Source organism: Pseudorasbora parva, chromosome 7 (assembly GCF_024679245.1).
Source record: "Pseudorasbora parva isolate DD20220531a chromosome 7, ASM2467924v1, whole genome shotgun sequence".
Classification (NCBI taxonomy): domain Eukaryota; kingdom Metazoa; phylum Chordata; class Actinopteri; order Cypriniformes; family Gobionidae; genus Pseudorasbora; species Pseudorasbora parva.
The window spans coordinates 19,136,391-19,162,869 of record NC_090178.1 but is presented as its reverse complement, the minus strand read 5'-3'; the positions used below and the strand labels follow the sequence as shown (position 1 = coordinate 19,162,869).

Genomic DNA, 26,479 nt, shown 5'->3' with positions numbered 1-26,479 from the left:
ACACTGGTCTGACATGGATCTTACCTTTGACTGGTTATTTTTCAGTCTATGGGCCTCATCTACCACAAGACAAGCCCAGTCTATAGATCCCAGGATGGCTTGATCAATTGTGATGAGCTCATAGGACGTCAACAGCACATGAAACTTCACGGCAGCCTCTTTCTGCACAGAAGAGATTCAAGAACCACACATAGTAAGAAGATAAAGACCAGGGCAATATCATCAAACCACACAGCAGATATGGCACAGATTTACATCAACCTACATGTTTACGGTTATGATTGATTAAAAGCTATTGTATCACTATCAACTATTCTGCTTCAAACCCCTCCTTTCCAAAAGTGATTCATACCTTCATTTTTGAGGCCTTTTTCCCACCGCGGATGGCATTGTCCTCGAAGGAGAATTCATTCTCTCGTATGACGGCTCTACTGTCCTTATCACCCACATAAGTGACCACGTACATATCTGGGGCCCACATCTCAAACTCTCTCTCCCAGTTAATGATAGTGGACAGCGGGGCGCTGACCAGGAAGGGCCCCTTCGAGTGACCCTGAGAGAAACCATTACCAAATATACTGCATTTACTTCAAAGCCACAATTTATACAACACATTTTATGATAAACATCCATGTCTTCATAGAGACCATTTATATCTGTAAAACAAATTAATCAGTGATTTAATAATACAACAAAATAAAAATCCACTGTCGTTCAAGTTGTTTGAGGTGAGTAATTGTTTTGGTTTGAAAGAAATTCAGGAAAGTTGAATTAAATTGATCAAAAGTCTGTACACTTACAAAAGATTTATATTTCAAATAAATGTTGTTCTTTAGAACTCTTAGGTCACCAAACAATCTTGTAATAAAAAAATAAAAAATAAAAAAAACGCACTATGGTTTCCAGAAAAAGATTAAGCAACACAACTGTTTTCAACCTTTATAATAATGAAAAATGTTACTGAAACTCCAAATCAGCATATTATTTTTTTTAAATCATGTAACACTGAAAACTGGAGTAATGATGCTGAAAATTCAGTGTTCCCCTCACAGAAATAAATTACATTTTATATTATTAATAATAATACTGTTTTTACTGTAACTCTACTGTAATTCTGTTTATCAAAAAATGCAGTATTAGAGAACAAGAGGGTTCTTTTGAAAAATATTATCATACCACACCAAAACTTGAGCAGTAGTGTACTTATATATTTAAAAAAAAAACACCTCTTTATAAAGTGAGTAGAGGAAGACAGCAGTCTGAACAGTCTTTCCAAGACCCATCTCATCAGCTAGGATGGTATCTGTGCCTTGAGCCCAAGAAAAACGCAACCAGTTCAGTCCTTCCAACTGGTAAGGGTGAAGCGTGCCGCCCGTAGAGTCTAGATAATCCGGCTGCCTATCAAACTTTATAGTTGGCTGAAAGTAACAGGAAGAACATCAGGTTATTGAAAGTCAAAACCTATTAATATATTTTCTTTTGCTTTTAAACAGTCTATAAGTGGAATTTTTGGCATTTAACTATAAGTGGAATTTACTAAACCATTGCTCCCACCTAAATGTGTTTATTATTAAAAATTACATCTTAAGCCGTGTTTCCACCACGGGAACTTTCCCCAGGAACTAGGGACTTTGGGGTGGTACTTGGTGAGTTTCTACCACAGGAACCAGGGTCTAAATAGAGGTCTGGGTAAAGATTTCCCCCTCAAAACGGCCCTGATTGTGAGGTAGTACTTTTTCAAAGTTCAGGAACTTTCAGGGGTGGAACTTGGGCGCTGAACATGCTGATTGGTTGAATACACGTTAGGCTGTCAACGAATATTCTACATTCGAATATATATTCGAATAGTTTTTAAAAAAAAACGAATTTCGAAGGTGAAAATTAATATTTGAGAAAATAAAAGCGGAAAAAAACACCCATGGTAGTAGAGGTGTGCCTGTCTGCTTTGCTCACAGGCGCGCTCACACGCCTGAGGGTTCAGGGACAGGTCACAGGAGTCGCACTGTCAGGCACAGCGTCAATGCTGAAAGTTGGCGCGTCTTACATGGAAGATGGCAGAAAGTGCAGAGCCCAACTCGACCGCAGCAGAGAACGCGATTTTAACCCTCCAAAATCTAAAAAAAACATTTAAAGTTAAACAGAAACATTACTAAAATGGAGGCTACTGTACTGACTGACTAGATATTGCATAAATAAAGGATAAATTCACTGCTTCCACTGGTTTGATTATTTACCGTTTCATGTCAAGGAAAAGTTCCACGTTTATCACAGCACAGCTCGCTCAGAGCGTTCAATATGCTGTAAAACTTAAATTTATATTAGTAATATTTGTTTCAATCACTGAATGAAGCCTGCTATATATTTGGGACAAGAGTCGCGACCTTAAATTTCTTGCACAAAACTCTTGATAAGCACTCAAAGTTTGTTCATTTAAACCGTTTAGAACGTGAGGGTAAGGGCGAGAGAGAGTGAGGTCTGCGCTTTGCGATCTTGGCCATTAGTTTATTTATTTGTTTTTGTGTAAGTAATATGTTGTCAACTATGTTTAAACTTAAATAGACTACCTATACAAGTAGTTGTGTCTCTTTGTATTAATTTGTCCTGTTATTGACATAATGCGCGTCATTGACAAAATGGGCAACCAGATGTTCGAATAGTTTGAATATTCGTGTTTTTTAGAGGGAATATTCGAACATCATTTTTGAGCAATTTTGACAGCCCTAATACACGCAGCAATTTATTTCAACCCAAAAGTCTGTTGAGGTGCGTGCAGTAAGATTTGTATACTGTTCGAATCAACAAAGGAGTTCAATAAATACGAATGATTATCCGACGACTAGGTTCAGGCTTTATTAAGCTTGTATGCGAAGAATGAAATCCAGTAGGAACTGGAAAGTCGAGTGCAGTACTACATCATTAGACTAATTGTCACAGTACTTTAGACTGTGATGGAAACGCAGACAGCAGCAGAACTGGGGGGAAAAAGTTCCTGGTACAAATTGTTCAGAGTAAATTAGATTAAAGCAAGGCTTTAGTTAATAGACAGAAACTGATTCAAGTTGTTCTAAGATTCCTTACGTCCACCACAGGATTAGCAGGAGGCTTCTCCATCTTCCTCACTTTCACCTTCTTCATCTTTTTAACTGGTCTGCCCTCCTCTCCAAGCATCAGCTCCCTGACAAACAGAATAGTAATCAAATGTAAATCAAATTATAACTGCACTTCTAAAGGCAATTATACTAGTGTGCATGTGTTTGAAATGCTGTAGAGTCCTGTGTGCCTGTACCTGTGGTTCCAGTAATGCTGTTTGAAGGTCTCAAAGTCTGGGATGTCCATGTCTTCACACTCCCAGGTTGACTGATCATACTGTAAATCTCTCCATTTGATCAGATAGTGAACGTTATTCTTCTTATCCACACTGCCAGAGAGAACATAGAAATTAATGTCTAAATAGTTGAGCAGATGTTGTTCTTCAAGATATTTCGAACATCTGAACACACTCACCTGTGATTTAAGATGCGGTGAATGAGGAGCCACTCCATCTTTACACCAAAGCGTCCATACTGATCCTCCATACGGGCATAGAAGGGATCTTTATTCTTCCTCTTACAGCTCTTATCCTCGTCTCCCTCAGCACCCATTTCTAGATTGGGGGGCTCTTCCATATCTGTCTTCCGCTGATAGTTACGGAACATTACCTGACAGTTCAGCTCCAACTATGACGAGAGAGAAAAAAAGGCATACCTGATTGGACGATTTTTACTAGTATACATGCCCTCGGAAACAAATGCATGACTTATCGTAATGTGCAAATATGCAGGATTTAGTGTATTAAGAGATTGTAAATACTTTTATGTTCTTGACTTACAAGGATGGACAATATAACAAGGGGTGCACAATATAACGACCATACCGGCTATTAGAGATATTTTAAATAATTTGTCAATATTAGATATTTAACTATGTGTGCTCATTTTCTCTATTTTTACGTTAAGATTACTCTTGCCATGACCTAGCAAATCTTAAAGGGGTCCTATTATGCTTTTCCAGTTTTTCAACATTAGTTAGTGTGTAATGTGGCTGTTTGGGCATAAAAAAGATCTGTAAGGTTACAAAGTCCACTCCAAAGGGAGACATTTTATTTAACAGAATCCCCTTTCAAGAAATACAATGTAGTTTGGACTACAACACGATTTTTGTTGATCTTATGAAGTCACCATGGAACTCATTTAAATAAGCCGTGCCCACAGAATATGCAAAAAAGTGAATAACCATGGTTGTGTTATCGATTACTGTTTATATTACTTTAGTTTTCTGACAGATATCACAATTAAATGGTGGATAGCATATTAAAATGACAAAAACGTCCTATGAAATCCATGCTTGCTAAGTCTGTGCAAGAAATTCGTTCTGCATGATCCTCTTGGTCTAAATAGGGCTTAAATTGGTTTGAAATTGACGCATCCTCAATATTTACACTAGAGCAGAACTTGCGGTTATGGAGAGGTGGGACATTTACCGAACATGTGCTAAACGCTGCCAATCACAGCACATAATTACATTTCGTATTTCGGAAGGAGGAGCTTTATTGAAATCAGTGTTTTCGAGCCAGACTGGGGGAGAGAGGGGCTGTAATAGTGTAAAATATGTGAAAAATAAAGCATTTTTTTGAACAATCCACCATTAAAATATATTCTAGTACGGCCTAAACAAAATCAAGACTTTGTAAAAGCGCATAATAGGACCCCTTTAAAATATACATTTTTCATTTGTTATAATACTTTGATTTTTTTAAAAGCATTTTTAGAATTTGAAACTGCTGATTTCTTTTTTAATGAATGTTTAATTTTTCATTTATTTAGACAAAAATATAAATATATAATATCAGTCACAAGAATAACATAATTAATGGCTTATCATATGTGCGAGAATATTAATATTGGTGTATCCCTACTTATAAGAAATTGTGAGTTTTTATTTGTGCGTTACCTGTAGTTCCTGGACCCAAGAACAATGCCAGTAAGACATGTTACACCATTTCACAAAGAACTCTCTCTCCTTCCGACCAATCATAGGAGGAGGATCTGGAGCATCGGCTGGAAGGTCAACGGGTCGGGGCACTGGCATGGGGGGAGGTGCTTCACCCCAGCGCCAGGTCAGGACTTTCTGGACTTTGCCCTTTAGTGGAGCACTCTGAGAAAACAAGATAGTACATTATATTTTTTCTGAAGAATTAAACAAGCAATGAAAAATAAGAAAAAATTTGGGATTCTGTAATATTGATCCTAAATATTTCAGCAATGCCATCTACGAAAATAAAATCTCAAGAAAACCCAAATCCAAAGGATAGAATTGGACTATCACACTACATTATTCCTCTCTCACCAGACAGCGTGGACAGATCCACTCTCCGTTGGGGATGTCTGGCAGGGGAGGGTTAAGACAGTGTAAGTGGTAGGATGAGGGGCATGTGTCACAGCATAGCAGCTCTCCTCCATCCTTGCAAACACGACAGAACTCCATATGGTGATCGTCTTCCTCTTCTACCTCTCCTTCATCCCTCCTTCCATCATCATTTTCCTCCTCACCCTCAGAACTCTCTTCACGAGCCTCCCATTGAATTCCCTCCTTCTCCTGAGAGAGACATAAATAATGCATAATCAACAGAAACTTCAGTCATTAAATATCAATGAGATGTAGAGAAATTGTGCACATAAAAAATATAAATTGTACTCAATGAGCACAGAGAAGCTTATGGAAAGGACAGATATTAATTCTGAACATGTTTGCATGTACATACGCAGTGGGGGCAGCTCCAGGTGCCCTCTGGGGCTCTCTCCATGTCAGGATCGAGACAAACCATGTGATAGGCTCTCGGACAGGTGTCACACAGAATGATCTCACCACCCTGCTGACACACCTCACAATAGTCCTGATGATCGGTCTCATAGCCATCAGCATCCTCATCCACTATGAAGGAAGAAGGGCTTATTTCAAATATAAATAACGGGAAAGTGTCCAAACTAGCAAAGCGTGTTCATTATAGCATGTCCGTTCAGTAGAGGTTTTGCTCTCTTTGACTCACCCTTCTTCTTCTTCTTGGAGCTCTTGGATTTCTTACTCTTGGAACGGCTGCCCCGACTGTTGGATCCATCACTTACTGAGAAACTGTCAAAATCACTCTCACCATCATCATCCTCACCACTCTGAGAGAAGGAGCCATGGGTGAAGGGGTTCAAAGCAAGTTAGTGATGATGTTAGCCATAAAATTAAGGAATATATGTATCATTTCATGCATTATCGTTCAACAGTTTGGGATCTGTACGATTTTTTTAATGCTTTTGAAAAAATTATCTTCTGACCAAGGCTACATTTATTTGGTCAAAAATACAGTAAAAACAATAATATGGTGTTACTATTTATTCCTTTAATGCGTTTATTTTAATGCTTTTGTTATCGATGTTGAATTCAGATGTACTGCATAACATTTCACAAGAATACATTAATTTTTTAGGATTCTTTGATGAATAGAAAGTTCAAAATGTATTTGAACTGGAAATATTTTGTAACATTATAGATCTACTTTTTAACCTACTTTGGTCTTTTGATGTACTTTTGATGAATTCAATTCATCCAGAACATTTATTATTAGTTAATACAAATATTGGTTTCTTTCCAAAATAAATCTTACTGATTCCAAACTTTTGAACAGTAGCACATGCATGTATTTAATATAATGTTTTTTTTGTTTGTTTTTTTCAATGAAATATATTAACTAATATATTAAATAACTATGATGCATAAATTAGCTAATATATGTAAGCATAAAAGGAATTGATGCATACAGAGGAACGCTTTCTCTTGAAATTTCCCAGTTTAATCTTGAGTGGAGCCACTTTCTTCGCTTTAGACTTTTTGTCCTGGGGCTTTGGGGTGGACTTTGTCTTTCTACGTGCATTTGGGCCTAGAGTAGATTCATACATGACACAGAAAGTTGAGTAGATTAAAAAATGCAAATAATAAACACACTTTTGGTACCCAAAAAAACTGCTGTTATCTGACCTTTGCCCTCTTTGGTCTTGGCTTTCCGCAGGGGGACCGCTGGGGGCTGCTGGGGTGGGGGTAGTGCAGCAGGGGTTGCTGTTGATGTGGGCGGGGCCATGGGTGCTGCCCCTCCTCCATCCACCCTGGTCACCATACTCTCCACTGCAGCAGCAACGTTGGCAGCTGCCAGGGCTGCGTTAGCACTCGCTGAGCCTCGCATGGGATTATTAGTGCTGAACTCCCGCCATTTAGCTCCTAAAACCATCATCATCTTTGACACAGCAATCTTAGGGTTCTTCGCAGCTATTAGAGGTCTAAACAAGAGAAGAAACGAAAAGACACATTTCAGATCAGTCACCTGACAACTATATGACATTATATGGATGTTTACATGAGGTGATAATAGATATGGGACAAAAAGAGAAATTCAAAGAAGCAGAAAAAACTGCTCTACCTGACAAACTGACTGAAAGCTTTGTAATTGGTGAGAGAGGTGTAGTCCTCCTGGGTGAAGCCATAGTCAATGTCTTTCATTCCCCAGTCTGCTAATAGCTGAGAGGAGGATTTGGGCTCCTGTGAACGGAGAACAGAGGATGACAGATGACAAACACTGGAAAACAAAATCAATCACAAAAAGGTAAAAAACAAAGATATATAATATCATCTGACCTGAACCTTTATCCAAAAACATACACTACCATTTCATGAAATTTCATTTCAGATTTTTTTAGATCTTATTTAGCAAGGATGGATTCAATTTATCAAAAGTGATTATAAAGACATTTCTAAATTCAAATAAATTCTATTTAAAAAATAACAAAAAGTATTATGGTTTCCACAAAAATAATAGGAGATAATCTTACCAACCCCAAATTTTGAATGGTAGTATACCAAGGAAAATGTACAATAACATTAGCTGATGAAACTTTACAAGCAAAACTGAAAATCTGTATTTATTACAACAATGTATAAAGGGAAGGACTTGATATAAGATTTTTCCAGAAACTTGTTCCTTGGTTATCTTCTTCTTTTCTTTTTTTAAATAAAAAATAATAAAAACTTTATTTTTATAAAAGGAGGACAAATTGTTTTTTTGAATCCTTGCCATGCCAGGTTTAACAAAGACCACCCATCAGCTACACCTTACCTGTCCTTCATCATCATCTTCATCATCTTCCTCCTCAGGTTCTGGGTCTTTACGTTTGCTTTTCCCTGCAGAGGAGCTGCCAGCCTTTTCTCCCGCTGAACCACCCTTCTTTCTCTCCTTGGAGGAGCTGGATCTCTTTTTCTTCTTCTTGCTCGGAGCATAGTCACTCCCTTCACTCTCGGATCGCATCGCTCTGTCCTCCTCCTCTTCCTCACCTTCTACCATTCGGATTGCTTCCATGACTTCAGGAGAACTGACAGGGATCTCCTAGAACACAAAACCACCCAATGAGAGGTGAAATACAATAAGAGGTGAAATATTCAAATGTGATTATGATTTATGTGAGACTGCAGATGTGACAAACACATTCACCTTTCAAATGTTTGGGGTCAGTATGATTTGTGTGTGTGGGTTAGGGTTAAACAGTCTCTTATGCATACAGAGTCTGCATTTATTTAATTAAAATACAGTAAAAACAGTAATATTGTGATTTAACTATTATTCTTGTGATGGCAAATCTTATCATTATAAAAAATTATTCAATAACAATGTAAACGTGTATGTGGCTTTTGATTTAATTTAATGCATCATTGCTCAATTAAAGTGTGTACAGACACTGGTCGCTCTGGTGCAACTAACTCAGTTGCTCACACCTACTTAAAGTTTGGTCACACCTTTTTTTTATTCATTAAATTATGATCTTGCACGTTTCTATAAACTGGTTTTGCATTGATGTAGATTGATGTGACTAAAAGCGTGATATTGTGACACACTGCAGCCAAAAAATAAAATGATCATGTTAGTTGATCTATAATGCATGATGGGTAATGCCATGTCAGTTTGCGCTGCAATTCAGAGAACTGTCAGATTTACAATTCTCCTGAAATACATGAAAGTAACTGACCAGTAAAGTGGGAGAAAAGTAAACTTTATACTTACACAATGTGTATCTGATATGAAGATATTACGTCCTTAATGGATTGTTATTGCTGCTTCCATAGACATCACTATGTATTTTACAAACTATAAACTACAAAAACAACAGTGGGGCGGTGCCACGGTGGGCAAGTGATGTAACCGGCAACACCGACTATGTTTAACTGTGTGAAATTTTAACGCGCACATTAACAAAGCATGATCGCATTTGCGACCATTTTAGTCACAGTCTAGAGCCCTGCATACATACAGACACATAAATGGATTCAAAAGGTGCTCAAGTACTAACCTCTCTGAGAACTTTTTGTCGTTTGCTGCTCCTGCTTTCACGGCTTTTCTTTGCTTTCTTCTTCTTTTTGGATTTGGGAGTCTCTGCCTCTGATAACTGTTCATCCACATCATCTGTCCGAAGCAGACACACAGCATGCACCAAACATCAACTAAATTTAAACAATCATCTTCATTTTGATTTTCTGTCCTTCCTAAACTGATGTACCCCTGACCCATAGCTGTATGACCCATACTGAATATAATGACTAGATGAAATATGGCACATCAATTTAGATCCATTAACAGAGTTTAAAGTATTTAGATTACATTATTTTTGTGCATTCCTGCCTCAAGATGTGAGCCCACTGTCCAAATATGCCAGCAGCAGTGAAACTGGAGCATAAGGCTCTTGCTTTTAAAATCATTCATTTATTATAAGCTCTCTGTTGATAGGATACACTACAACGCCATTACCAAGGGCGGCCAGAAGAGGAAAGCAAAACAAATGGGTTTGACACACTATGCTAAACAATATTCCGCACGGTGTGATCGCTGAAGTAGGAAAAACAAGCTATTTTAGCTCTTAAGATATTAAGGAGACAGTAACAAATATGTTTATGTTTTATTTTAACAGCTGCTTCTTTCACTACGGATCAGTAAATCAGGAAGTGATGTGCCTTTTGCATCCAGCTAACTGGCTACTGCTGCATCATACATAAACTAATGATTTGGCTTGTATGATGATGCAGTAACACGTGGCTCGCCAGCTCAAGCAAAATAAATAAACATGCAATATAGTTTACAGAAATTGCCCTTTGTCCAGATGTACATTGATATGTCAGCAGTTAATTTACATGTTTGGGCTCATTTGGGGAGGTTATATAACATGATGTGGTTAATGAGGGTCCAGACTCTGCTCGGGACAGCTAAAGCCTTACCATCTCTCATGGGTCCAAAATGGTCCCGGTCGTCTTCACTCCCTGACATATTCCCGTCAGGACGCTTAATAAAATAGAAATGACAATATTTTGGTTATGTTGACAGAGAGAGAAACAAGTGACAGGGGAGGCTAACAGTGTTACGGTGAAATAAAATCAATTACAGATGGTGGCATTTCAAAACCTCAACATTATACAGCGTGTAGTGATAAAAAGAGTTTGACGTAGTCGTGTCATCTCGGCTTTTTTCGTAAACTTTTTCGTTCGGTCCGAGCGAAAGACGCCTCAACTTAGCTGTCAATCAAGTTAGCAAAGCTAGCAAACAGTCAAGTGATCCGGCTGCAGGGAAAATGGCAGCCGGCTGGATGAGTTGAGTTAAAGCGCTTATCTGCCTTCGTTTATTATTATATTCGATTCTTAAAAACTTTCCTTCTTGAAAATAACACGCGGAGGTCGTGAAGCCCCCGACCAACACCATTTGGCGCTATGACGCGGTGTCTAACTGTTGTAAGTTCACGTAATTTTAGCTTTGTGTTTCTTTTCTGTTTTATGCTATGAGAAAAAAGCTCATCGAGGGACGCAAATTTATATGTATATTTATATATAACGCAGGCGGTTGGAAGTGGGTGGGAGGAATTGACTTACAGGTCAGTCCAAGGTGTAGATACTCGGCGGTGTGATCAGCTTTTGACTGACGCGAAAACTGCAGGTTACTACCTATCACTGGAAAATAAAAAGAAGCTCCGAAAAGGTGTAAATCTTTGGGAGACGTCGTCCACTCTTCTCCCCTTTCCCCAGCGTCAGTGACCAGAAGCGAACATCCTCATACACACAAAGAAATCAGGGGGGGTAGAGACATCCCATAATAATCCTAGGCACGCTCCCCCCTCCCTACAACACTCACTCAACTCTGCATAGTTACCTCGCAACCTACAGACCATAATAATCATCTCCCCCTCGCACACAGTACCAGCAAGTACACACTGCCTTCCCCTTTCTTAGTCCCTGCCCCCTTAGCAACCACGTTGCTATGGAGACACTGCCCCCTCCCGCCCTCTCCGACATCCCATAATAGTCATAAGCAGGCCGCTCTGACATCCCATAATAAACACAACTCCTAAAAGAGAGGGAAGGAAAAAAAACAACACCAGTCACATGGTCTCCAGGGAAACCCCAGGCCGCTGGCGACAGACCATAATAATCTGCGGCTGTCTGTCCACCTGGCTTGGTTTTTGGTGCACAAGTGGCAAAAAACGTGTATGAGCACCTTGTTGGAACTCAGGCTAACAACTAGTGAGCTTCGGCTATCTGTCAAACGCCACACACTGCATGAGTGACACTTCACAGCTTCAGAGGTGATGATCTGTCAAGGTGCAGAAATCTTTTTTGCTTCTTGTTAATCGCATATCAGACTGAAGTCTAACACCCTTAATGAGCCTGTGTGAAGCAGTGTTAAATGAACATTGGATGTGCCGTGACAATCCCAAAACGGAATCTCATACGCGTTTAGGCAGTCCGAACTCCGGTGACTTGCTGACTATAGCTACCTGCACATTAAAACAGGTCAAGATGACTTCCCATAAGAGGGAATGAAATGCAGAAGTGATATCTTCATCCAATCAGGCATCACTCTGGTTCAGTTTTGGCCAAGTAGTTTTAAAGTCACCATGACTTTATGGACTATTCTTATTTTTTGTGGAACATAGCATTGATTTACATCATTTTTATTTTATTAATGTGCCCTCTTAGTCTTTAATAAAAATATCTTCCCTTCCCGTATGCAACAAAATATTTTCTCTTCCCTGAAGATGAACATGAGCCATAACAAACCACAGCGAGCCAATCAATTTCTGATAAACAAAATTAATCTCTTCACTTCTCTTCTCTGATAAGATGTTTACTGGCGCGAATGCGGGACAACCTGTCACTCACATGAGATCGCAATCAAATCACAATTTGATGATTCAACCATCTAAAGAATTCCCCTTGGACAAAATCAAGTCCCGCCCTATACATGTTTTCTGGTTTGAGAAGCTTCTGGTTTGAGAAGTTTCACTTGCATATACATACGTTATCCTGGCTCCACCCATGTACTTCCGCTCAATTTTCATGTTCCTTCAGTAATCTTTTTGGGATTGTGGTATATTCTCTGGTGGTCTCCGGCCCAATCAAGGCCCAATCAAGCGAACAGAGGGAGTGGCTGGGAACAATGGCGTTGATGTTGTGCACGACAGTCTATGGTTTGAGATGACATGTCATGGCCAAACGTTAGCGATTGGTTATGGCAGATCCGGAGTGGCTCTGGGCAGACCCAATAGTTTCAAACTTCAACAGAGCACCCACCTTCAAGGAAGTTAACTCTTGTCGATGGAGAGTGGCCAGACGAGTGAAATGAAATGTTTAAGAGTCTGGTAGGACCAGGCTACATACGTCACAATAAGGAAGAAAAGATTATCACAGCTTCCGTTTTATGTCGACTTTAAACCAGCAATTTAAAAAAGCTGTTATTGGATTTACATATCTAACCATCAGTTCTATATATACACCATTTGTTTTTAGAGGAACTAGAACTTGCCATTCAGAAGGACAAACAATTGAAGCTAATATAAAAGTATTTCATTGCATCTCCCACCTTTGCTAAAATGTGATAGACCCTAATCCTGAAACACTTTGGTCTGATATTGATATAGCAGAGGAACTACAACAGTCATACATGCCATCAGATTAAGGGCAGTGATAATGGACCTCGGCCCTCGTGGTAGAATTTACGAGTGGAGTATCAACAATGAAAAAAAAACTTCCATATATTAGTTGAGACGCCTGCCAAATTGGATTTAAGTGCACAAATTATCTGTGAGTAGACAAGGAGCTCAAACTTTGAGCTCAATTTAAGTTCTTTAGTTTTTTTTTTTTGCATGGTATCGGATAGATACACTGTAAAAAAATTAAAAAATAAGAAAAATAAAAATTCTATACCGGTAATCAAGTTATGACAGCATATGTTTTTACATTTTTAATTCATCAAAATAAGTTAAGGAATTTAAAAAAGATTTATGTTATGAAAGAGTCAACTATGCTGAAATTATGTAATAATAATGTAATTTATGTTCCTGAACCATTTTTGCTTTGTGGCAGGGCACATTATTCTGCTGAAAGAGGTCAAGAAATACCGTTTCCATGAAAGACATGGTCTGCAACAATGCTTAGCTTAGGTAGGTGGTCAAAGAAACATCCACATGGATGGCTGGACCCAAGGTTTTCCAGCAGAACATTGCCCAAAGCATCACTCTGCCTCCGCCGGCTTGCCCTCTTCACATGTGCATCCTGGTGCCATGTGTTCTCCAGCTACACACACCCATCCACGTGTTGTAAAAAAAAAAAAAACCATGATTCATCAGACCAGTCCACCTTCTTCCATTGCTCCGTTGTCCGGTTCTGATGCTCATTTGCCCAATGTTGACGCTTTCTACGGTGGACAGGGGTCAGCATGGGCACCCTAACTGGTCTGTGGCTATGCAGCCCTATAAGCAACAAACTGTGATGCACTGTGTATTCTAAAACCTTTCTATCAGAACCAGCATTAACTTCTTGGGTAATTTATTAAGTCTGATAAATTATGCATCTAAATTGTGACAAATTTTCTTTGATTCTTACATTTGCTGTTTTGTTCTGATGTTTTTGTAGCTTGTTTTATGTTCAGAGTTGATCTGTTTATCGGAATTTTAGTTTTTTTTTATTGTCACCATTGTAGATTCATACACAGATTCTTGATGTCTGTGTGTGTCTAACTAATGCTATAGATTTAAACATTTTGTGCACTTAAAAATAAAAAAAATTGTTCAATTACCATAGTGAAGGATCTCGGCTATTATTATTAATACTTCAAAACTAATAATAACCACTATGACAATCAGATCATTAGACTCTGCATGAGATCAAGGATTCTGCCAATACATGATGATGTTATCATCAACAATAAATAAACAACATCACTTGATGATATTAAAAAGTCTCCATCTTAATTTTAATCAGCGACAGACGAGGCGAAAAGGACCACCTTTTGTAAATGTCCTCCAATCAGTGAATTAGTTATTGTTGATTTGGAGTTCAAACAACTTGAAATCTTACGTTTATGTATTTTGTAGGTTAATAAGTTATACTAACTTATATTTTTGAGTTTCTGGACTAAGCTAGTAATATTTGGTCAAGATTACTTGATTTGTTTAAGTAAAGACAACATTGGGGTTTACACACGGACGGACGGACGGACAGATAGACAGACAGATACTGTCATACTACATTTACTGGACATTTTGTACATTCAGATGTATTTGAGAGACAAATTGTCGTCTATGTACAGCAGAAGAGAAATAGGCTTATTTTATCGCACTGTCCTCTGAATGCTATGTACCATCCACATTTGAAGTCTGTTACTCACATCACAGTGCATCTCTCCTGTACAACACCAGAAATACATCAGTGCTTCAGGTACTGTGTCCCCAAACACACATGCTTATGCACACCCTTCTGCTTAAAGTAGATCAGTCACCATGGAGATCTGGGTGGGGGTGGGGGGGTCTTAGGTGTAGCCCACAGTCACCAATCATGGAAGACCATGCGGGGTGAGGGGGTGGGGGTCACCCTGAAGCCCCCCAGCCCCCACCACACTTCGCCCCATCCAATAATATCCTCTTGAAGGTCAGAGGAATGTTGACACTGCGGACCCAGTTAAAACAACGTGTCTGTGTACATGTGCTATGAATGCTTGTTTCAGGTGATAACCAATACCAATCCTGCAGCAAGCACAGATACTCTAACAGCTTCCACTCCTCAAAGGAGCAGTGAGGACATCCAGTGGAGATGAATGGATGAGACCGGTGAACTACTGCAAGCAAAATGAAACGTGATGCTTAACAGAACGTCATTTTTTTCATTCATTCACTGACTGAAAGTGTGTAGTTTATGGAATAATGAGCTGAATGGGAGGGATTGCCTGTTTGGAGGGATATAATTTCTATCCCATAATATTCACTCAGTGGTCCACAGTAACCCAGTGCGAGCATTCCAGAGTGAGGTCAACAGTCCATCCAATAATAATCATTGTGTTCTGTCATGTTGTGGATAGCATATATCTACGAGCTTGATCTAGTATGTGTGTGTACAAATACAAATTTTAGATTTTTTTAATATATATAATTGAAAATATACACACGCACACTTGTACATATACTTCATTGAAAGGTTCTTTGAATAAAATATTAAAGGGATAAACAAATATTTAAATATATATATAGTTCTCATATATAGAAATTTGAGCTTTTGCCCTAATATATATGCTGTATAATTGAATTATGTATATATATATATATATATATATATATATATATATATATATATATATATATATATATATATATATATATTAGGGCAAAAGCTCAAATTGATTAATGATGTGCTCTAACAAAGTGTAACGATGAGTCCACAGGTTGAGGATCCAAATGCAATTTTATTGAGACTACAGTCCACAATCGAAGTCTAGAGTACAGGCAAGATCAACATACATGTAGGCAGTCCAAACAAACACAACAAGGCAGGGAACAAGAGAGCAGTCCAGAAACAGGCAGTTAATCCAAAACCGAGAGACATAAAGACATGATAGCAAGCTCAGAATTGTAGTGGTTACACTTTACAAGACTTTGCCGTGAATAGCAGAGTGAACATGGTTTATATAGACTGAGGTGATGAGGCTAATGGCACACAGGTGTAAACAATGATGGATGATGAGTCAGGGCAAAGGGTTATGGGTAATGAAGTCCGGAGTGGGGATAAATATTATATAGATAGATAGATAGATAGATAGATAGATAGATAGATAGATAGATAGATAGATAGATAGATAGATAGATAGATAGATAGATAGATAGATAGATAGATATAAAGTGATTTATATTTATTTATTTATATAAACAAAAAATATGTAATTTATTTTTAATATTAATAAAATGTGTATATAATATTTTCAAATACAATTTCAGTGTTGAATTTTTAATTCACAGTCCAGCAGGTGTCCACCTGAACCCCATGTTAAATCACACAAAACCGCCACAATTAGCCACTGTGACATCTCAAATGAGCGTGTAAAACAGATTCCGACAGATGGGACACTTGATTTAAAAAGAAGAGATTTTATTTATGAGCAAGGGGTGAGCGGATGGAGAGATGAGGAGAAGAGAGGCGCCGGACATGACATGGGGGTTTAGGTCGCCATGGTGTTGCTGGGGGAGACAGTTGCAAGACGTCACTGCGAAGGACGGCAGGACACAAAGAGAGAATACAACGAGAAGAGGGGGTGAAAAAGTGCATGGGAGGGAGAGATATAGGGGCACTGCTCAAATCGAGAGAAAGGCAGTGAATCTGTAAGGAGGCACAGTTATTTATTTGCTTGCTGAGGTGCAGAAGAGTTCAGCAGTGAAAACAGACTTAGAGTATTTAAGTAAATAAATGTAATAAAAAAAAGAAAAGAAAAAAGAAGTACAGTCATAGAGATATATCGACTAGGAAATTAAGTCTTTTCAGAATATTGGTACATGAATGTAAAGTATAAAACGATGCAGAATTTAGCAGATATTAAACATGTTAAAATGCAAAATGCTCCATTTTTACAATAGAAAATATCTAAATAGTTTCTTTGTATTGATCCACAAATTTGGAATTTTAAAATTTTTAAAATTTAAAAATTAATGTGAATTTTTAACATAATATAAAATGTATGCTATCATTATATTTCCAAAAAAAGTTGGGACACTGTACAATTTGTGAATAAAAACATAATGCAATGATGTGGAAGTATTCATTTTAAGTGAAAAATAAGTTGATTTTAAATTTCATGGCATCAACAAATCTCAAAAAAGTTGGGACAAGGCCATGTTTACCACTGTGTGGCATCCCCTCTTCTTTTTATAACAGTCTGCAAACGTCTGGGGACTGAGGAGACAAGTTGCTCAAGTTTAGGAATAGGAATGTTGTCCTATTCTTGTCTAATACAGGCTTCTAGTTGCTCAGCTGTCTTCGGTCTTCTTTGTCACATCTTCCTCTTTATGATGCAACAAATGTTTTCTATAAGTGAAAGATCTGGATTGCAGGCTGGCCATTTCCGTACACAGATCCTTGTTCTACGCAGTCATTATGGAATTGATGAAGAATGTGGTCTGGCATTTTCATGTTGGAAAATGCAAGGTCTAAAAGAGATGACGTCTGGATGGGAGCATATGTTGTTCAACATGGATATACCTCTCAGCATTGATGGTGCCTTTCCAGATGTGTACAGTGCCCATGCCACACACACTCATGAAACCCCATACCATCAGAGGTGCAGGCTTCTGAACTGAATGCTGATAACAACTTGGGTTGTCCTTGTCTTCTTTAGTCCGGATGACATGGCGTTCCAGTTTTTCAAAAACAACTTCAAATTTTGATTCGTCTGACCACAGAACAGTTTTCCACTTTGCCAGTTTTCAGCCTTACCAGCCTTGACCCAGAGAAAATGGGTCATGTTATGGCTTCTTTTTTTACCCATATAGTTTTAGCCGGCAACAGAGAATGGCACGGTGGATTGTGTTCACTGACAATGTTTTCTGGAAGTGATTGTGGTGAAGTGTTTCCATGTTGTGATTTGACATACAGTAGCATTTCTGTATGTGATGCAGTGCCGTCTAAGGGCCTGAAGATCAGGGCATCCAGTATGTTTTTCTGGCCTTGACCCTTACGCACAGAGATCATTTCAGATTCTCTGAATCTCTGGATGATATTATGCACTGTAGATGATAATAACTTCAAACTCTGCCATTGTTCTCTGAGAAACTCCTTTCTGATATTTCTCCACTATTTTACGCCACACCTTTGGGGGAATTGGTGATCCTCTGCCTATATTGACTTCTGAGAGACTGCCACTCTGAGAGGCTCTTTTTATTTGTTTTATTTTACCCAATCATGTTGCCAATTGATCTAATAATTTGCAAATTTTTCCTCCAGCTGTTCCTTGTATGTACATTTAACTTTTCCGGTCTCTCATTGCTACCTGTCCCAACTTTTTTGGAATGTGTAGCTCTCATGAAATCCAAAATGTCTCATTTCCAACATTTGATATGTTATCTATATTCTATTGTGAATAAAATATAAGTTTATGAGATTTGTAAATTATTGCATTCCTTTTTTATTCACAATTTGTACAGTGTCCCAACTTTTTTGCAAAACAAATTGCCATTTAGTTTACATAAATGTTTAAATGACGTTTGTTAGGTATCAAATTATTTAAAAAATAATAATATTAATATTTGAATATACTTTCTGGCTATGCAACCACTAAAAGCCACCTCAAGACCAAGCAAGTAAAAGTGCCACCTTGTTTAATAGTTTGTTTCTATTGCATTTTAAACTGTGACTTAAGTGTTGAAGTACTTTTGGGGGCCACAGTAGATCCATGAAATCTAAGATCTTGTCCTAATGGTCTCTCTCTCTCTCTCTCTCTCTCTCTCTCTCTCTCTCTCTCTCTCTCTCTCTCTCTCTCTCTCTCTCTCTCTCTCTCTCTCTCTCTCTCTCTCTCTCTCTGGTGATTTATTTGCCTCAGTTCTAATATTTGTCAGCACTGTGTTTTCTTCTCCTTGTCTAAATGTCATCCCTTCTTCGAAGACAATATGGAGAGAGAGAAAAAGAGGGAGCAGGGCAGAGGGAGGAAAGAAAGGGGGAGGGGGGGACACTCGTAAAAAGAGCAACAAAAGTTTGGGAAAATTAAACATTAGGTAAGACACGTTCACACAGGCCCATTTCGGGACAGGTCTAAGTACTTATCCTGCTGTTCTATCTATCAGGTTATTTATTGTTACGGCACGTCAATTTCCGCTGGCTTTCACGCACAACGCTTTTGTGAGAGCCTCAGGATTTAAGGGCAACATTTTCTGATGCACCCTTCACTGATACTAGGTAACAGATGCTCAAGTCACATGCATTGACAAAAGGAATTCCCTCTCTCTCTCTCTCTCTCTCTCTCTCTCTCTCTCTCTCTCTCTCTCTCTCTCTCTCTCTCACTTACACACACAGACCTGCAGATGTATGCATTTAGACAGTGATTTGGCACTAGACTTTTGGTCAGTTGCCCTCTTTTTGACGCACAACACAAATACAAACACACAGTTGAGTGTGTTAGCATTTGTATAATCCCACGAGTTGAAGGCACCGTCCTGCAGGACTCATTAAGCAGAGGTCACATATTACGTCCTGAGTAAATTGGACAATGAGTGCAAGCTCATCCCTCAATGTTAATGTACTAAGGCTGAAACCTTCACCCCTCCCTTCTCTGAGGTCTCCAACCCTCCCACCCTTTATTCATCCTTCCTTTATAACCCCACACCCATCACTTCATCCACACTTATCTGTTTTTTTTACCTTTGGAATTGCTCACTTTGGTGGACAAATTGGATTACTGAAATGGAAACTTTTTCTCCCAAATACACTGATACAGATCTGAAGGGAATGGAAGTGCTTTCTTAGGACAAAAATAGAATTATTAGCTTTTTTAAATGTATTAAAGAATCAAATTGGAAAATGGGATATGATAAAATTATTCTAATAATTTATCTATATAATTAATACATTTATTTTTCCTGTCCTGATTATTTTACTCAACTGAAGAGATATTGAGATATAGAGTTGTTTTTTTTTGGTATGGATGAAAATGCCATAAGATGAATATCTCTCTTTGTGTGACAATAAGATTACAACTTAGAAGCATTTTATCTTCAAAACATAAGTGGAAATAATTAAAGTCATCAAGCTGATGATAAATTTGGATAATTGACAGATTTGAAACTCGATTTGTGCAGTTCGTCGACAGGAATATTTTGGATTCTTTTGGACCTCAAAGTGGTAAATTTTTTTGATTTTTTTTTATTATATAAGAAATGTCACATTTGAAACCTCTCTTAAATGCACTGCAAATGCTAATTGTTTTGATTTTTTTTTAAATTGCCTACTATAGCCTATATTATTCTGATTAAGTAACAAAAATATCTAAATATATTCTGATGCCAGTCATAATCTGTAAAAACGTAACTATACCAGTCATGCATATGCATAAAAGCAGTGACTAAGTATGAGTAGTTCATGTTCAAGTATTTGCTAATTATATCATGTAATAATGTAGAAATTTAGTAATGCGATTTCCTGTCTATTGATTTTGACAGATATGAGGGGAACAACCCCAACGTAACAGGCAGAACTGTAAGGCTGAAAGAAACACAGTTGAACACTAATTCAGAGACAGAAAGGTAGACAGACAGACAGGCAATCTGATGCCAACGGTCTCCTCCGTGACTCTCACGGGACGACTCCTCCTGCTGTTGCTATGGGCACCCCACCTCACCATGGCAACCAACTGGCTGTAAGTTGGATTGTGTGAAAGGGTTTGTTTGTAATGCCATAACTTATAAAATATGGTGGCATATTTCTTTCTCACGCACTTTCTTTGTTTCTTTTCCGTTTGTTTCCTCTTAATGCTGTTTTTTACTTACCTGTCCCAACGTTCATTAACAAAATGCCATCCTTTTATTCAAATGCCAACCTTTTTCTCTGACGCTATTTTTCTGTTTTGTATTTGATATCCTCCATTGTTATTCTACTGTGCTGTACGGCTCTATAGTTCTCTGGCACGTCTGCCACGCTCGCGTCCTGTGTCTGGTGCCGAACCATGTGGCCGTCTGAGGGGATTGTCACCAGGCCAAGTTGGGGTGTGCCGGGCACGGGGGGAGGTCATGGAGTCCGTGCGAAAGGCTGCAGAGATGGTCATTGAAGAGGTGAGAGAGCCTGAAACACAATAACTCACAATGACAATTTATTTATTTATTTATTTAAGGACATCGCAAAAAAGGAAGAAAAGAAAAAATCAATTTAGAAGGTCCTTTATCACACTTTTTACTTTAGAGAATATTTCTCATTTTGGAATGTCAGTTTTGGCTTAGACATAGGCCTACTTTAAAGTCCTGGCTACCAAAAAATGCTGTGCTTTTCTACTGTCATTGTCCCAGAATGACTGTCATTAATTAAAATGACTCGAGTTGCAAGTCACCAATTCCAATACAACTTGAGTCTTACACTATCTGATTTTAACTGTACTTAATTTTAACTCACACTGAATATAGGATAAAAGATGCACTAGTCCTCAACACCTAAGAGAAAGCTCTGTGAAAAGCAAGAAACAGTTTATTCAAGAGTTTATGCAATTTATTTTCTAAAATAAAAATAAAACACCTCAATATTGCAATAAATCGGTCGACACAACAGCCTCTTTAACGTCTATAAAAACACAAGTCTCAGTTAAGTTTAAGTGCACAAACAGGCCATAAGTAAACCAATTTCCTTCAAAAATGTCTCTTCAAAATAACCAATTATTAAAATAATGTTAAGTAAAATGAAATAGTCAAAACCTACTTGCACTGGACGTGCCAGGTCCAGCTTTATTACTGGTTGCAGCCACTCATGCGTTTAAATAATTTTAGATAAAGGCAAAATTAGTTTCTTTTGTAGCAGAAATAAACTGTTGCAGAAAAAGTTGCAGGCAATCAGCCTGTGGCACTGCTGAGGTGTTATGGAGGCCCAGGATGCTTCGATAGCGGCCTTAAGCTCATCCAGAGTGTTGGGCCTTGCGTCTCTCAACTTTCTCTTCACAATATCCCACAGATTCTCTATGGGGTTCAGGTCAGGAGAGTTGGCAGGCCAATTGAGCATCGTAATACCATGGTCAGTAAACAATTTACCAGTGGTTTTGGCACTGTGAGCAGGAGCCAGGCCTTGCTGAAAAACAAAATCTTCATCCCCATAAAGCTTTTTGGCACCCCAGACCATCACTGACTGTGGGTACTTGACACTGGACTTCAGGCATTTTGGCATTTCCTTCTCCCCAGTCTTCCTCCAGACTCTGGCACCTTGATTTCCGAATGAAATGCAAAATTTGCTTTCATCCGAAAAAAGTACTTTGGACCACTGAGCAACAGTCCAGTGCTGCTTCTCTGTAGCCCAAAAGTGGCTTGACCTGGGGAATGCGGCACCTGTAGCCCATTTCCAGCACACGCCTGTGCACGGTGGCTCTGGATGTTTCTACTCCAGACTCAGTCCACTGCTTCCGCAGGTCCCCCGAGGTCTGCAATCGGTCCTTCTCCACAATCTTCCTCAGGGTCCGGTCACCTCTTCTCGTTGTGCAGCGTTTTTTACCATACTTTTTCCTTCCCACAGACTTCCCACTGAGGTGCCTTGATACAGCACTCTGGGAACAGCCTATTCGTTCAGAAATTTCTTTCTGTGTCTTACCCTCTCGCTTGAGGGTGTCAATGATGGCCTTCTGGACAGGGTCGGGTCGGCATGATTGCGGTTTTGAGTAATGAACCAGGCTGAGAGTTTTTAAAAGCCTCAGGATTCTTTTGCAGGTGTTTAGAGTTAATTAGTTGGTTCAGATGATTAGGTTAATAGCTTGTTTAGAGAACCTTTTCATGATAAGCTAATTTTTTGAGACAGGAATTGGGTTTTCATGAGCTGTACGCAAAAATCATAAGTATTAAAACAATAAAAGACCTGAAATATTTCAGTTTGTGTGCAATGAATCTAAAATATATGAAAGTTTAATTTTTATCATTACATTATGGAAAATAATGAACTTTTATCACATATGCTAATGTTTTGAGAAGGACCTGTATATACTCTGACTTATAGCTATTTGTTCCATTTTAACCACTGCAGTGTCAACATCAGTTCAGAAACCGGCGCTGGAACTGTTCCACCACTCCCCGTGGGATCAATGTGTTTGGACGAGTCATGAACCAAGGTTACAACAATAATGTCACAACATATCAGAACAGAACATATTACATTTTGGCATTATTTTATGCTACAACTTTCAAATACCTTGCTGTCATGGCTCAAGCCTTTTTTTAATTTATAATTTTTTTATTTAATTTAATTTAACAATTGTTTTATTGATAAAAAAGATTAATACATAATTTGTATTTTATAAATACCATATATATAGTGCTGGAAAGTGGGTAGTCAAAAATGTTGAGAACCATTGTTATAGAATTTTCTAATAAATTCCTTGTTATTTACCTACACTATTATTATATTAAATTCCAAAATATGCAATCAATACTCTCAGCTTTAAAAGACAACCCCGTTTAGTCCTGCTCAGTTTATGTGCTGTCTTCAGGCACCCGTGAGGCTGCTTTTGTCCACGCTCTTTCATCAGCGGCAGTGGCCATGGCTGTGACTCGAGGCTGTAGCAGGGGAGAACTGGAGAGGTGCGGCTGTGACCGAAAGGTCAGGGGGGTCAGTCCTGAAGGTGAGTAGTAAATCAACAGTCAATAACAAATTCACATTGACAAAAAAACATGCCACATATGTGCCTCTTGCTCACCCATAGGTTTCCAGTGGTCAGGTTGCTCTGATAATCTTTCCTATGGCGTTGCATTCTCTCAGACCTTTGTGGACGAGCCAGAGAGAGCTAAAGGCATGTCGTCAGGCCGACCTCTAATGAACATTCACAATAATGAAGCAGGACGGAAGGCAAGCATGATGTTTCGCTTACTGATTGATGTTATCACCTCTGTATATTGGTTTTTATGTTTTTCTGTCCTTGTGCAGGCAATCCTCCACAACATGCAGGTGGAGTGTAAGTGTCATGGTGTTTCGGGGTCCTGTGAGCTCAGAACTTGCTGGAAGGTCATGCCTCCATTCCGCCGGGTCGGTGCTGTGCTGAAAGAACGTTTTGATGGGGCCACAGAGGTATGTTACAACGGCTCTGTTTTATTATATTATTACATATATTATTACAATTTAAAATATTTGGTTTTCAATATTATACTTTAAATTATCATTTTTTTCTGTGATGCAAAGCTGAATTTTCAGGATCGTTACTCCAGTCTTCAGTGTGACATCCAGTCTATCACATGATCCTTCAGAAATCATTCTAATATTCTGATTTATTATGAGTGTTGGAAACAGTTCTGCTGCCTAATATATTTGATGAATAAAAGGTTCAAAATAACTGAATTTATTCAAAATAAAAATTGTAATTTTAAAATAATATAAATCTCCTTTACTATCACTTTTTATCAATTTAACACATCCTTGCTGAATAAAATTATTGATTTATTTCAAAAAAAGAAAGAAAAAAAAATGACTGACCCCAAATTTCTGACCAGTAGTGTATATTGTTGTTACAAAAGATTTCTATTTTAAAAATATTTGCTTCTTTTTTTTTTTTTTTATTCATCAAAGTATCCTAAAAAAGTATCACAGGTTATGAAAAAATATTAAGCAGCAGGACTGTTTCCAACTTTGAAAATGTTTCATCATATTAGAATGATTTCTGAAGGATCATGTGACACTGAAGACTGGAGGAATGATACTGAACATTCAGCTTTGCATCAGAGAAATAAATGATAATTTAAAGTATAATAAATTGAAAACCAATTATTTTAAATTGTAATAATATATCACAATATAATTTTTTTCCTGTATTTTTGATCAAATAAATGCAGGCTTGATGAGCAGAAGAAACTTCTTTCAAAAACATTACAAATAGTAATGTGTCCAAACTTTTGCCCTGTACTGTATATGTGCAACTATTTAAGTATAAGGAAACTACCTCATTTGCAGTGCTTAATTGGTGTGGGTTGCACTGAATAATTATTTTGGCATGATTTACTTCTCTCTGCAGAATCATGGGTAATATAGTCTTTCACTAGGAATTTTAGTCAAACATGATTATTTTTAAAAACAAGTTGGAAATAATGTGGGCTGATGGCTTCATCATAACCATATACCGTCGATTAATAACCTTGTAGCTCACAGTATGTCTGTTTTAAAAGTTTATAAGTTATTGTTAAAAATTCATGAGATTTTCACTTCCAGAATCCAGCTGTTGCACTCTGTAGTTTGGTGTTAGAATGTTGCTAACAGAAACTAAAAATAAAAAAAAAATGCTTTCTCATCAGTATTTCTAAGTATTGAATGATATCCCCCTTAAATGATATTTGGAGTTTGTCGCAATGCTTCATTATAATTTTTCTATTGCAGTATTGAATAAGTATGTGTGTGTAATAATTTGACATGTTCAAGGGTCACGGCCACACTGTTTGCTTAGGTACGGCTGACACGCGTGGGCTCTCGCACAGCTCTCCTTCCACGGGACCCCCAGGTGAAGCCACCAGCCACACGGGACCTTGTCTACTTGGCTTCTTCACCAGATTTCTGCCGCTTAGACCCAGACAATGGCATTCCTGGCACTGCAGGGCGACGTTGTAATGGTAGAAATCCAAATGAAATCAAATTTCTTAAAACTCTCAATTTCCTGGATTTAGGTGTCATTTCATTGCTCTTTACTCATCCTCTCTTATCGTTCCACACCCTAGGAACCTCACGGTTGGCACCAGATGGATGCGAACTGTTATGCTGTGGCCCAGGTTTCCGAGCAGGCCGGGCTGAGGTGGTGCAGCGATGCTCCTGTAAGTTCTCCTGGTGTTGCTCAGTTCGCTGCCAGCAGTGTAAGAACACAGTGCTCATACACACCTGCCGAGAATGAGACACAGCACACAACGACACCAGAAGCACCTCATACCAGCCTGAATTAATGCCCGCATGATGAAAAACAAACCAGCTCCATCCAAAACATCCTGCATCATGTTTGGAATTTGGTGACTTTAAAGTTCTTTCAAATGTGACATTACAATTGTTTTAATCTTGAACTTTCGACGAAGGGAACAGACACCATTACATTACTTAAATGCTCAAAAATCATTATCTAACTTGCTCAGACAACGCTCTTAAAGCCGAGATTAACCCCTGAATAACAGCAGGAGAATAATGTTAGTTTAGTCGGAGGCCTTAGCATTAAATTGTAGCCTAGAGTTGCTCTCTCCCTGTTTGCTGTATTTATAATTTCTTTTCAGTTTTGCTGATTGTGTTTATTTATTTGAGTTCATCATGCCTGTGTGGCATTATCTCTGGATGGAAAGTTCCACCTGCAAACTCTTCTGCTTCAACTGTTTTGTTTCGGCTTGTCCTAATGCATAGAGGCTTGTTTATTACCATGGTCTCATTTGTA

The 26,479-nt window shown here is 38.3% G+C and overlaps 2 protein-coding genes across 5 annotated transcripts in view; one reads left to right on the top strand and one right to left on the bottom strand.

The window, feature by feature from the left end:
• Positions 1-11,283, bottom strand: part of chd4b (chromodomain helicase DNA binding protein 4b) — a 24,763-nt gene extending 13,480 nt beyond the window's left edge. For both annotated transcript variants that reach the window (XM_067448433.1, XM_067448434.1), the window contains exons 1-17: positions 10,981-11,283; positions 10,336-10,399; positions 9,417-9,529; positions 8,192-8,458; positions 7,499-7,617; positions 7,063-7,358; positions 6,846-6,964; positions 6,086-6,206; positions 5,801-5,970; positions 5,386-5,634; positions 4,990-5,193; positions 3,505-3,716; positions 3,287-3,418; positions 3,079-3,175; positions 1,227-1,418; positions 353-553; positions 25-162 (exon numbers count right to left, since the gene is read on the bottom strand). In XM_067448433.1, the coding sequence (XP_067304534.1) occupies positions 25-162; positions 353-553; positions 1,227-1,418; positions 3,079-3,175; positions 3,287-3,418; positions 3,505-3,716; positions 4,990-5,193; positions 5,386-5,634; positions 5,801-5,970; positions 6,086-6,206; positions 6,846-6,964; positions 7,063-7,358; positions 7,499-7,617; positions 8,192-8,458; positions 9,417-9,529; positions 10,336-10,384 (2,679 nt within the window). In that variant the 5' untranslated portion in view covers positions 10,385-10,399; positions 10,981-11,283. The remainder of the gene's footprint in view (positions 1-24; positions 163-352; positions 554-1,226; positions 1,419-3,078; positions 3,176-3,286; positions 3,419-3,504; positions 3,717-4,989; positions 5,194-5,385; positions 5,635-5,800; positions 5,971-6,085; positions 6,207-6,845; positions 6,965-7,062; positions 7,359-7,498; positions 7,618-8,191; positions 8,459-9,416; positions 9,530-10,335; positions 10,400-10,980) is intronic.
• On the top strand, positions 10,444-26,479 carry wnt4b (wingless-type MMTV integration site family, member 4b). 3 transcript variants are annotated; one of them, XM_067448437.1, is made up of 9 exons: positions 20,141-20,256; positions 20,574-20,770; positions 21,029-21,182; positions 23,119-23,203; positions 23,582-23,713; positions 23,795-23,937; positions 24,016-24,156; positions 25,520-25,682; positions 25,788-26,479. In XM_067448437.1, the coding sequence occupies exons 2-9, from the start codon at positions 20,682-20,684 to the stop codon at positions 25,955-25,957; spliced, it is 1,077 nt and encodes a 358-aa protein (XP_067304538.1). In that variant the 5' UTR covers positions 20,141-20,256; positions 20,574-20,681; the 3' UTR covers positions 25,958-26,479. The 3 variants fall into 3 exon arrangements, with proteins under 3 accessions (XP_067304537.1, XP_067304538.1, XP_067304536.1); XM_067448436.1 differs by lacking the exon at positions 20,141-20,256 and adding an exon at positions 10,444-10,842 and having other exon boundaries at positions 23,795-24,156; XM_067448435.1 differs by having other exon boundaries at positions 23,795-24,156.

What these genes read in the sequence shown, in the direction of transcription:
- wnt4b (XM_067448436.1), top strand. Translation starts at nt 20,682, where the DNA reads ATGCCAACGGTCTCCTCCGTGACTCTCACGGGACGACTCCTCCTGCTG. An exon ending in ACCATGGCAACCAACTGGCT is followed by an intron (nt 20,771 to 21,028) that starts GTAAGTTGGATT and finishes ACGGCTCTATAG; the next exon opens with TTCTCTGGCACGTCTGCCAC. An exon ending in CAGGGGGGTCAGTCCTGAAG is followed by an intron (nt 23,714 to 23,794) that starts GTGAGTAGTAAA and finishes GCTCACCCATAG; the next exon opens with GTTTCCAGTGGTCAGGTTGC.